Consider the following 12,837-nt stretch of genomic DNA (forward strand, 5'->3'; position numbering starts at 1 on the left):
AAACCTTATCAATTGACTTGTTCCAAATAGCAAATCTCTGAGGCGGCAGTTAAAACGTTTTGTTTTTGTTATTTATCTCGTGTATTTTATCTTGTTTTCGCTGTGTTATTTATCTCGTGTATTTGACATTGTTGACGGTTTTGTTTTATTTTTTCCTAGTTTGATTTTTATCGTGGTTGTTTTCGCGTTGGGGTTCGAACGATCTAACATTTTACTATTTTGTTTAAGTATGATGCGGCACGCTTGTGTACCACGCCACGACGTTGGTCGTTGAGTGGTGTTCATTTTGCTAACTACTTCAATGTTCTGATGAGTTGAACGGAAAAGCCAAAACGATTGCTGGTTTTCGATTGCTTCGGTTCTGATAAGTGTGTATCTAGTGTGATTCGAACCCATGTATTGGGCGGTTTTTCATTTCCCATGTTGGCTACGCCGTAATATGCAACCACTTCCCCGTTTTATTATGATTTTGTGAGTGTACAATGATGCCTCGCCCGTCACGCCATGACCCAGTTTCAACCACACGGCCATTTTGGAACACAGTTCGTGACCCTCGGCGTGACCCGACTGGCTATATGATCGTTCTGTTCAACTGTTAAGCTAGGATTTATTACCGTTATTATCATTATATTGTCACGTGATTTGTTTTACCTTATGTATAATGTCTTAAGTATCTTTATTGTAATTTGTATATACCAATTCGTATATACCGAGGAAACGACCCCGATTGAAGGTCATGTATTTTGTGACGTCACCAATTCGTGTGTAGGTACGTCTTCTGGAGTCCTGCCAAACATTCAACAAAGGTATGTAGAGTTCTGGAAGTTGAGTGTAACAAATGATCATAGAAAACTGAGAATGTGTAAAAAGACTCGTACACTTTTGAACCATATTTGCTCTTATGTAATCTGAAACATAAAATCTTAACGACTCGTTTCAGAATAAGCATTTCTTCATGAAATGTCTTGGGTACCAAACAGAAAGACAAAAGTTATTTAATAATATCAATATAGAATAAAATTCAAATTCAAATATTTTATCTGACACAAGTTTTCACTTCATACATTATATTCTTCAGTTTTCTGAAGCAATTCACACAATTTAAGCATGATGAACCAACCATGAAGGTAATGTCTCCATCAGTGTGACTTCTGAGTCATTTTGACTTGTCATTGATCCAAAGAGATCCCAAGTAACACACTGAGAAATAGTGATTTTTGATGGGTCATTGAGCAATGCAATCGAAAGAAATATGATTCATAAAAAAAATGTACCTTAAAAAAGGTTTGGTAACAACGTTTGGGAAAATAGTGAAAATAAGGCATTGGTTTACTGAATTAATTTTACATAAATTGCACCAGATGCCACCTTTCGTTCTCTAAAAATCGCTAACTGATGAAAGTGAGAGTGGGGGCACCCAACTACGGAACTGTAAAACACCCCCCCCCCCCCATTCATGACAAATCAAATGAGATATTTCGGTAGGCAATGTGTAACACTACCGGTACTATTCATTGTTGAAGTTTGAATTGAATCACTCAAATTTGTATTTCTCTTTTTTGACTCACACAAATCACAAACCTTCATAATGTTAGAAGGCACACTTGTCTCAACTCTTGTCAACAGAGCTTCACATGGTACATGTTCTATACTGATTGTGACAGGCATTTGATTTTTATTATCCAATCTGCTCAATGGGCATGCAACTTTTACTTTTTAATTAGAACCACAGTATAATTGAATAATGCAAACCATATGACTTATAGTTTCCTGAACCTTGCATCCAGATATCGTTGACAAGACTGCCAGTTTTGTTGCTAGAAATGGTAAGTTTTGCTTTATTTTGTTTCAGTTAAAACTATTATATTTTGATCAGAGTGACTTTGAGGCTGTGGATCTGATGAATTACAAGGGTTTAAACAAGGGATCACAGTAATTTTGAGACTGGATCTGATGCATCACAGGGGGTAAACTAGGAATCACAGTGACTTTCTTTCGTACAAACATCCTCAAATTTTCTAATTGTGTGAACATTTATAACATTGAAAATCAAATACTTGTTTTATCTTTTGTTGTTACGTTACTATCCTCTCGTGTATGCATTGTATCAAATAGAGAATGTACATTGATTTATTTAATCTACCGATATTTAAGTTCTACATCAATCAGTTTCATTCAGTTCTGTATGATTCACTTTTCACAGGGCCGGAGTTTGAGACGCGTATTCGCCAGAATGAAATAAACAATTCCAAGTTCAATTTTCTGAATCCCAATGATCCATACCATGCATATTACCGACATAAAGTAAAAGAGTTCCAAGATGGTACGGCCACTGAGCCCACTGCTTCCACACTACCCAAGGTAAGTCTGTATACCATGAATATTCTTATTTAGACGTCAGGCAAGAGTGAAAGCCTCAATTTGCTTCCTAAATAATGTGGTATTTTCTCATAGTTAAAAAGAAATGTAATATGCATTTGTTTTGATTTCTTTGAAAACATAAAGTAAAGTATACAAGCACATTGTGTAGTAGTAAATGATCACAGAAGTATAATCTGGTCATGCTGTTTTTCTGATGAATAACTTATTTGTTTTTGAGGTGTTACAAATGTTGATTATTGCACAGTCATGATTACATGTATTGGCGATCCGCAATACTAGGATTGCCCTTATAATCACTTTTGTCGTTTTGTGTGTGTGTGTATGTGTGTGGGTGGGTGTGTGTGTGTGTGTGTGTGTGTGTGTGTGTGTCTGTGTGTGTGATTTCCAGTGTTTTCACGTATGATTTCTTCTGTGATTTTTTTTGGCTTGGCTGATTTCTTTCAAACTTGGCAGGTAGGTCACACCTTCACCCTAGTTATTAGGAAAAATCTGAAAAATTGTTTTGACCCACCGTTGCCATAGCTTCGCGCCAAATATATCTCCTCCTACAAATTTAGGATAAAACACCGAGAAATTTGACCCCAAAGTTGGGGTAACTTTTCACCAGCAACGGCTTTTAACTCCTCTGTGATTTTTACAAGTAGGTCGTACTGTCATAAATTGGAAAAAAATCCTGGCCCACCACTGCCATTGCAACATCCAAAAACTGATTTTTGAATACTTTCGCCCCAAATGTATTACCTCCTAACAGTTTTGTAATAGCAGTGTTCAAATGACCGTGCTTTCTATTTTGGCTACGTTGCGCACTGGTAGGAGATCACCGGCGCCGACAATGTTACACTGTATCAACGTAATTCCAATGCAACTTTGAACTTTGAATGAACTGTAAATGCTGCCTTCATTCTAGAAAATACTATCGCAAAACGGTTGGAAATAATAAATGTAACAGCAGAATACATCATAGTAATAAACTAAGTGACTTCTAAAAACTTAATGGTGTTCAGTGTTCTCCACAAGGGGTAAAAAGCTTGCATTGTTCTTCCCAAGCCTAAACAAAAGTGTAGTTGCCCAACCCTTTATTTTGCTATTGTTTCAAGAGTCCAACAATGACCACTGGAAGTCTACAAGCAGTTATCAAGTGTATTCTTGGCAATGTGTCAATCGCCTGAATTCATTGTCGCCCGACATTGTTGCCACTTATTGCTCACGATACACAACTACAGTGGTTTCAATTTACAGCTGTAATTTTAATAATCGTCTTCCGATCACGAAAGAAAGAAGTAAATACGAACGAAATGTATATGCACAGAAAATAAACAAATATATTAGCAGATTGCATGTAAACTCGAACAAAAATTAAAATTCTAGCCGTATTTACAACCTTCGCTCGATTTCCATTGTGAAAACAGCATGGAGAAGGCAAACTGGTGACTTTTTGGCCTACCCCATTCAACGACCGTCTGCCAGCCACCGCTGTTGGCGCTGTAACGATTTTGTATCTAAGTTGCATAGGGGAACAGCGCATTCTGGGTGTTCCTGTACTGAATTCAGAAAGTGGTAATAAACATTAAACATGGCTGCCGGATTAGTTTACCGCAAGTATTTGTAATTGAATAATATTTTAGTTATCTTTTCCACGTACTTTTTTCAATTTATCCATTTTTTATGTCTAATTTTTCGAGAACATAGCAGATTCTTTTATTTTGCCGATTGCTAGCATTTTTTCTTGAATTCCAAAACAACATGTGAAAACGCAACGTATCGTGACCGTACATGCGTAAATGCATCTTACCGTCTGTCGGTACGGGTGAGTACTGATGCCACAAATAAAAAAAATTATTAGTTTTATTTTGACAAATCGTCCGTTTTGGCGTCGGGGACAAATCACCTCGTATATTTTCTACATGTTTTGTACTTGCTCTTGGTTACTCGAATTGCATTTCATGAACGCAGAATAATTTGCGAACGTATAAATCACAGATTTGAAAATTTTTGCAATTCGTAAATATTATAATAGTGACCAATCTGTTTGTATTTCAAAAAATTTTAACATGTTTCAATTAAATTAAAAAGAGAATAGTAAATAACTTAGCGTGTATTGCAGTTCATGACATAAATGCTAGAATGACGTATGTGAATATGCAAATTAATATGCAAATTTATGTTAATTAGGCCGCCCACCAGCTATTTTGGGTTGTGGAGAACACTGGTGTTTGCGAACTTCGTATAGGGCCCATTTAGTTTTAATCCGACATTAGATACATGTTTATGTCACACCATGGAAACAGCCAAAAACATATTGCTTGTTTTTGGGCGGAGCGGATCGCCAACCAGCCTACCGTCTTGTAATCATGTTTGTTGACATACATGATGAGTTGACCTAAAACTGTGTTCTTAAAACTGATAGGTCAAGTTGGTTATCAACCAATCAGAATGTTGGTTGGTGTCCACCAACCATGATATCTCATTTAAATATGATAATGAGGGTTCAGAGACCTCACTGAGTGGCAGACACAAGTTGGAAGATGCATGATGTTCCCGTACAATATATTGATTTTTATAGACATGAAGTCAGATATGAAATCAATATTTTTGTCTAGATATTTTAGTAATCAGAAATGTTTTCATGGTGATAACAGCTCATTAGCGAAATAGTCTTTACTCATGCAAGCTAGTCATAATAAACATTTTATTCTTAAATAGTCATCACTGAAAAACATAAATTTGACTGAAATCTAGGTGCCAGGGAAGATTGAAAACTGATGCCTAAACTAGCTTTAGAATGTTTATGGTACATTTTTGCTGTCACCCATGATAGTTATTTCACATCTTATATTTCCTCTAAAATGTCATTACTATGCTAATTTTTAATATTTTTCTATTATTTCTTAAAGTCAAATTTTGTTCTTTTTATGCCATCCTAGTTGATGCAGTTGACTGCTAAGCTGCCAAGTCAGGTTCAAGTGGAGCCTGCTGTACCTAAAGAACCACCCCCAGAGTACGAGTTTGTGGCGGATCCACCATCCATTTCTGCTTATGACCTGTAAGTCCGCTCTGTGATTCCATTTTTATATGTGGCAATATTTCAGCCCTGTCCTCACTAGACAAAAATAAGTAGTTTCTATCTGAATCAAATACAAATCAAAGTCAGTTCTGTTCCCACTTGAGACAATCGTGTTCAAAACCATGTTAAGGTAATTTCGAACAAGTTTCAAACGGAACTAATCCAGATTAACTAAATGTGGTTTATTGATCCAGTGTTGAAAGCAAACAACTTTTCACCTTGACTTCTAGGATGGAGTGTGCACTCGCATGCTATGTGTAATTGTGTGTTAATTTTACTCAACATAAGGTGTGAAAATTGAATGTCAATGACAGGCAAATGACGCTAGTAGGCAACATACATATGTTTGCTTTGATCCTGTCCCAGAGGTTTGACATGGTTTCTGGAAAAGAACACATTTTTATTTGAGTCCTCGTCAGATTAAAGTGTGCAGATTGAACCTGAAATGACAAAGCAAAACTGCCTAATTATACACTAAGATTGTCACATTACTGCATTAGTGAGAATCCAGATTCAAAACATGAATTTGCCAACAACCCCGGGCCACAATCATCCCAACTATTTTCTCTGGACACATCAAAAATAGACTATGAGTTCAATGTGTCAAGTTTAATAGCATGTGAGGACAGATAACTTGTTCAATTGCTTGATAATTGCAGTGCTGACAGAAAGTACCGGTAGTTCAAATTAACTGAATTGAATAAGTGAGGACTATAATAAAACAAGGAGCACTCAAAGATGAGAATGCTAGAATCTATATTTAGTGGAGTGAGATTTTTTTAACCATATTAATATAATTACAATTGTAGAGATGTGGTAAAGCTCACTGCTCAGTTTGTGGCTCGTAATGGACGCCAGTTCTTGACGAATCTGATGAACAGGGAACAGCGAAATTTCCAGTTTGACTTCTTACGACCACAACACAGTCTGTTTCACTATTTCACCAAATTAGTTGAACAGTATACCAAGGTAATTGTATTTCATGATTATTTATTTGTTAAAATTTATCTTAAAGGAAAAGAAATGTGAAAAAATTATAGGATATTTGATGTCAAAGTCATTACTAACAAGACACAAACAAAACTATGTAAATGCACGACATTGTGGTAAGAAACTTCTGGGCTGTTTAACTTGCCACACCATGGCAGTTCATACAGAGGTTTAGCTAACATCATTTATCAAAGATGTTCCATAAAATATAAAATGAGAGAATTCTTTACATTATTACATGTGATGTTTTTTTCCATGGTCCGCAGGTCTTAATACCGCCAAAAGATTTGATGAACAAACTGAAATGTGACTCTGAGAACCCTAAACACATCTTAGATCAAGGCAAGCACCGTGTGGAGTGGACCAAATATGAAGAGAGACAAAGAAAGAAACAAGAAGAACAGAAGGAGCGAGAACGAGGTGAGATTTAAAAAAACAAAGTTGTAGATTATCCCCAAATCGTAATTGCACGTATTTTACTTTGAATAGTCAAACTTGTCATGGAACAGAAGTGTGTTCATTGTTGTATGATCCTGTCTTCTGCAGTTGCTTACTCTCAGATAGAGTGGCATGATTTTGTTGTCGTGGAGACTGTTGACTTTCAACCCAATGAGCCTGGTAACTTTCCACCACCAACCACACCACAGCAAGTTGGTGCCAGATTGCTTGCCGAAGAGCGTTTTGAAATTTATGGGGTAAGTAATTTGAGGTATTCTTCTGTGACATTAGCTGTTTTTATTACATGCATGTACTTGACATTGCTCAAGGGTGGTTGACCACACTAAATTATATGCAAATAGAAATTGAGGTCTTTCAATTTGATCATGTTTCCTTGGAAGCCAGATGGTAAATAGCTAAATGGTCATCTACTTTTAGTGGTCTTCATGGGTGCTTTGATGGCATTCATTTAGTGGTTTGCATGGAAGTTTTGATGGTATTCATTTAGTGCATTCATGCACACTGTATGTTCATCTAATCATTAATTTCTTGTTTAGTGGTTGGAACTAATAAAGCATTCATCTTCATTCATTAGATATAGTTGAAAGTAAAGTTAATCAATGTTTTGTCGTTTCTCACAAAAGCAAGATGATCAACCAGAGATGGTTGAAATGGAAGTTGAGTCTGATGATGATGATAGCGACGAAGAAGAAAAGGCAGACAAGAGTAAAGCAGTTCAACCTCCGCCTCCTCCTCCACCTCCCCCTCTAACTGATGAAGATACTGAATTGCAGGATATGGATGAGGTGAGTACACTGTTACTATCAGTTACTTTATTACCTCTGATTATAACAAATAGACATTTACCACACCATGACATACAGCTACATAGATATCCTTCACAGATATTGTTCTTTTCACTTTCAACCAGGATTGTAGCTAAAAAATGGAAAGTGTCTGTCTAAAATCTCTATTGAAATACAAGACAGTCGCTGCTGGTGTATTGTGACAGATTTGTAGTCTTGTTGTTGTTGATAATCAAATGTTTATGGATTCATGGAAATTTAGCTTTTGTGTCAGGTGACTCACTAAAAGCCTGTCTCAACCTTTGTTTTATCTTCATCAGGGATCCTCTGATGAGGATGAGAAAGGACCATCAATGGCTCCACCACCAGCTCCACCTGCTAGTGATAGACCACACCAACCACCATTACCACCCATGCCCAATGATAGCAGTGTGGAAATCAGAAGAGATTACGACCCCAAAGGTAAGATTACCCACAATTTATGATAGATAAAGTGGCTCAATAAACATTTCCAAAAAAGTTGTGCCCACCAGCCACAAAGTTGAAGGAAGGCGTTCATCTGTTGTTCCTGTAATGGTCTTTCAATAACAAATTCAATGATTTGCTATGTTGTATTTGGCTTATCAGTAGTGGATGCACGTAATGCATTTGACAAATATGTTTGTAGTCAAAGTCAATAATATTGAAGGATTCATTATCCCATGATTCAATTGTTCATATGCATGCACTTCTATTGAAACAAATACGATAATTCTAAATGACAAACATGAACATATACAAAGTATTTTATTACTGTAAATAACATAACTTTTACCATCTATACATTTCGACATTACCATATGTGTGAATTCTACTTATAACAATAAAAGTAAATGCACACTTCCATCTATTGACGCGTCTAGGCATTTTGCACAGAAACCGTATTCTATGTTTGGGTCGATGGTAGGTCTGTGTAACAATCTTGTTATCATAAAATTGACTCATTATTTTCCTAAATACAGTGTATGTATGGTACAATTACTTGCCTACTTTTTTGATTGAGTAGATCATTTATTTTGCTAATTTCAGCCCCCAAGGCACCTCAGATGTCGGATGACAAGTACCTGATATCTCCTATCACGGGTGAGAAGATCCCAACTGATAAAATGCAAGAACATATGAGAATTGGTAAGTTTGTATCACCTGAAATGAATACAGAAAACAACTGTTTTGGTGTTAATTTCTCCAATGGAGGAATGGCAGTTCATAGAGGAAGTGATAGTTAGTGATAACTGATATCATTTGAATGCAAAAGAAGACTTTTGTTTTCTTTTAGGAAAATAAATATATTTTCAAAAGTATTTTGATCAAGTCCTGTAGTTAACAGAAATATGGCCTTTTTATCCCAAATTACCAAATAATAGAATAACACAAAAAAGTAACGTATAAATTTGCAAAATGTTACTCCAAAAAACTATAATTTAATATCATGATACTATGATCGAAAGAAATTCACACAACTGTGCATTTTGCTTGCTAGGATTACTTGATCCAAGATGGCTGGAACAACGAGATAGAATGATGCACGAGAAAGCCTCACAGGAGGAGGTATTTGCAGCTGGTTCTGCCATTGATAGTAGTTTGAAACAGTTAGCTGAAAGACGTACTGACATCTTTGGTGAAGGAGATGTGGAAACTGCCATTGGTAAAAAGGTAAGGGTCACAAAAGTTAGACAAGAATAAATGTTATTTTTTATCACAACACAAGATGAAATTGCTTCTTTGTGTTCCAATTAATTAAATCACATCAAATACTACTACTGTTTCAATACCATATGAAGATCTGCAGCATTGTAATTACAATATGACTGTAGATGACTCGCATTCATGATTTTATTTTATACAATAATGATCTTTATATTTAGATTGGCGAAGAAGATATAAAACCGAAAGAAAAAGTGGCCTGGGATGGACACACTGCCAGGTTAGTGGTATTGCTAAGTAACCATGGTTACAAGTCACACAACCTATGCATTGGCTTGCTAATTGATACCTCTGGAGTGAATTGTAAACCTTAACACAGTGGTTTCATAGTAACCAAAAAAGTAGTGACACCCATTCACATTTTAGTTCTTTCAGTTGTATACAAATATTGATCCCAGCCAAGGTCAATATGCAGATTTGTTGACCGCAAGAGGCCTTTGGCTTCAGCTCTGTCAACAATGCTTTCTGATGGTCAAAAAGGGTGTCAATGTTTATTTATGATGTACATACACAAACCAAAACAGCACACTGGGACCACTCAGCTCAAAATAAAAAAATTAACCCACATAAATGTATGACATGCAAGGAGTCATAAAATTATCTTGATAAAGTACATTGAACTAAACAAATTCTGAAATGCTAGCCATGTTAAAACTGACATTCCCACCTTTGGATGGCATAACAAATCATTGCATGATCTTCCACACCTGTAGAGACATATGTGATGACTACAAACAGTGATGCAATTATACCAGCAACACCTTATACTATCTCTTCACATTAATCAATTTATTTTCATATTAGTAAAATATAATTATTGCTGTAACATTAACCCTTTTCCGGTCAAGTCGGTGAAAAACCGCCGTCAATATGGGTATGCTAGAATTTCCCACTCCAGCTAGCTAACTGGTTAAGTCGTTGAAAAACGGCCTGTTATTTAGGTTGCTCAGACGGTCAAGCGTTTATAATACGTTGTACGGAACCTGATATTTTACACTTGCGAAATTATGGAGGGAGAGAATTTGTTTTCGATTACGCCAAGTCAAATAAATTAACCAAGTAATAAAGAATGTAATTCTATACTCTTGTCTGCTCATTTCACTATTTTACCGTCACAACGCGACGTTTGCGACGACGTAAAAAAACCGCCTTGACCACATTGCAAACTGCAGCATTACAACCGTATTTGAACGACACGATTCACGGTTATAACGGTAGTAACGTATTTTGACCAGCTTGGCAAATAGTCCCGGCACTTAGAATGAATAGCATAACGGATTCCAACGGCTGAGCTTGGAATGTCGGCAATCACCAACGTAAAATGACCGGGACAGCTGGTGGGAAATATTAAAGTCCACGTGATTTCACCGTCTGAGCTAGCATATGCAATTTTATGTGTATGCAAATTGTAACCAATCTGTGTTCGAAAAAATAACATATTTATTTACATAACAATAAATATTCAAATTGTGGGGAGATGCAGTCTTGTGGACATCTGGTCGTTCAGTATAAATATGGCCGAAGAAAGTGAGATAAAGCCCAGACTCGCTGTGTGCCTCCTTTCCGACACATACGTTAATATGCCGTCCTATACAGATAGAAAGTGTTTTATGAAGGCAAGAAGGAAACTGAAGAAAACGCGTCAATCGTGCAGTGGCACGGGGAGTGATAAGTTTGACATTGACACGACAGATTTTTCACCAGCAAAGCGTGGAAAAAGAAAGAAATCCAAAGCAAAGGAAACATTTGACGTCGGTGAGTTACCAGCCGAGCGTACCACGGACACCAGTGATAATAGTCCACTCAAGAAAAGGCGTAAAAAGAATAAGAACAAACGCAAGTCGGAGACTGTCTCCTCTGTCAATGAACATGCGATTACAGAAGAAAACCGTTTGAAGGACTGCAGGGGCAAACCAGGAGGCAAACGTAAATCGAAGACGAACCGTAAAGTGGTTGAATCGCCAGCTGCCGACAAAGCAGATGCCGAAGAAACGGAAGTTGGTCACGCTGAAATACAACGTGTCGTCGAAGATGTGATACAATTTTTGCAAGACAATGTTTGCGATTCGGAACCGTCGACATCCGCCACAACTGCCAACGCAGAAAAGCAGGGGCCTGAACATATCGACCCAGCGAGTACGCAACAAAACGTCGATGTCACCAAAGAAATGGTACAAGAAAATGTATGCGGTACAGAACAATCAACACTTGCGAGTTTCCCCGAAAAACAAACTATTAAAAAACGTGTTGTGTATGCACACGCATCGCCAATGGACACGCGTGATGATGAACTTGTATTGGACGAAAAAACGGGTGAGCTACGACACAAAATACCAGATGATTTCATAGTTGCAACTGACGATGATACAGATTCAGAAATCGATGAAGATCGTGCTGAGAATGACGATTTTTTAGAGCAACGTTACCCACCTGTACTCGATAGCGACATTGAAATTGAATCCGACACAGAAATTGGTGCTACATTCGATTATGTTGCCTCCGGCACTGGTGAATGGAGAATGGCCACGGAGGAAGACGGCGATATATTTACTATTCCAGTTTTTGAACCCGAACCTGGACCAACTTTCGAACTGCCTTCATATGCTCGTGAGGTGGAATATTTCTACAAATTTATCCCACCAGAACTGATAGAACTGGCTTCTACCGAGACTAATAAATACGCCAAATATCATCAAAAATGCATTGCAAAAAAATTAAATGCCCGCTGGCGTAATACAAATTTCATTGAAATGCAAGCATTCTTTGGTGTGATGATATGTATGGGTGTTGATCACAAATCAGCAATCGACGATTATTGGTCGAGTGACCCCTTTCTGCAGAACATGGGAATTGCATCAGTAATGACTCGGGCCAGATTTCAAATGCTAATGCGTTATTTTCATTTAGCTGATCCAGTAAATGACCCACGGCGGGATCCTGACATTGAACGTCGCCGTCAACGATCAGAGGCCGACCCGTTGTATAAAATCAACCCGTGGCTGAAACCCGTACTCGAAAATTGTCGGCGATACTACCAGATGGGACAGGAAATTTCGATTGATGAGGGTATGATTAGATTCAAGGGACGGTCCAAGTTTAAGCAGAGATTGCCCCACAAACCCGACCGTGATGGCTTCAAAATATGGCAGGTGTGCGACTCGACAACGTCTTACATTGCAAACTTTGAACCATATTTGGGGGTGAAATATAAAACTACAATTGAGGGGAGAAAGAAAGAAACTGGGACAATCAAGAAGACAACACACCGGTTGCTACAGCCCTTCACAGAAAAAAACCATATTCTTTTCTGTGATTCGCTTTTTACGTCAGTTAACACAGCCCTTGAATTACAAGACAAGAAAGTGTACATGGTCGGTAGTTTTAGCAGACGAAATCGGAAAACCATGCCGCCGC

General features: G+C 37.4%; 1 protein-coding gene across 1 annotated transcript in view; it reads left to right on the top strand.

Annotated features, from left to right (window-relative positions):
- Positions 1 to 12,837, top strand: part of LOC100373683 (splicing factor 3A subunit 1-like) — a 30,042-nt gene that overhangs the window by 6,349 nt on the left and 10,856 nt on the right. Inside the window, exons 2-12 of the mRNA XM_002739021.4 lie at positions 1,788 to 1,826; positions 2,204 to 2,361; positions 5,307 to 5,425; positions 6,256 to 6,415; positions 6,703 to 6,856; positions 6,983 to 7,131; positions 7,519 to 7,680; positions 8,001 to 8,142; positions 8,749 to 8,847; positions 9,200 to 9,372; positions 9,585 to 9,643. Of these exons, the coding sequence (XP_002739067.2) occupies positions 1,788 to 1,826; positions 2,204 to 2,361; positions 5,307 to 5,425; positions 6,256 to 6,415; positions 6,703 to 6,856; positions 6,983 to 7,131; positions 7,519 to 7,680; positions 8,001 to 8,142; positions 8,749 to 8,847; positions 9,200 to 9,372; positions 9,585 to 9,643 (1,414 nt within the window). The remainder of the gene's footprint in view (positions 1 to 1,787; positions 1,827 to 2,203; positions 2,362 to 5,306; positions 5,426 to 6,255; positions 6,416 to 6,702; positions 6,857 to 6,982; positions 7,132 to 7,518; positions 7,681 to 8,000; positions 8,143 to 8,748; positions 8,848 to 9,199; positions 9,373 to 9,584; positions 9,644 to 12,837) is intronic.

The sequence above is a fragment of the Saccoglossus kowalevskii genome, chromosome 7, assembly GCF_978046115.1.
Source record: "Saccoglossus kowalevskii chromosome 7, keSacKowa6.1, whole genome shotgun sequence".
NCBI classification, from domain to species: Eukaryota; Metazoa; Hemichordata; class Enteropneusta; family Harrimaniidae; genus Saccoglossus; species Saccoglossus kowalevskii.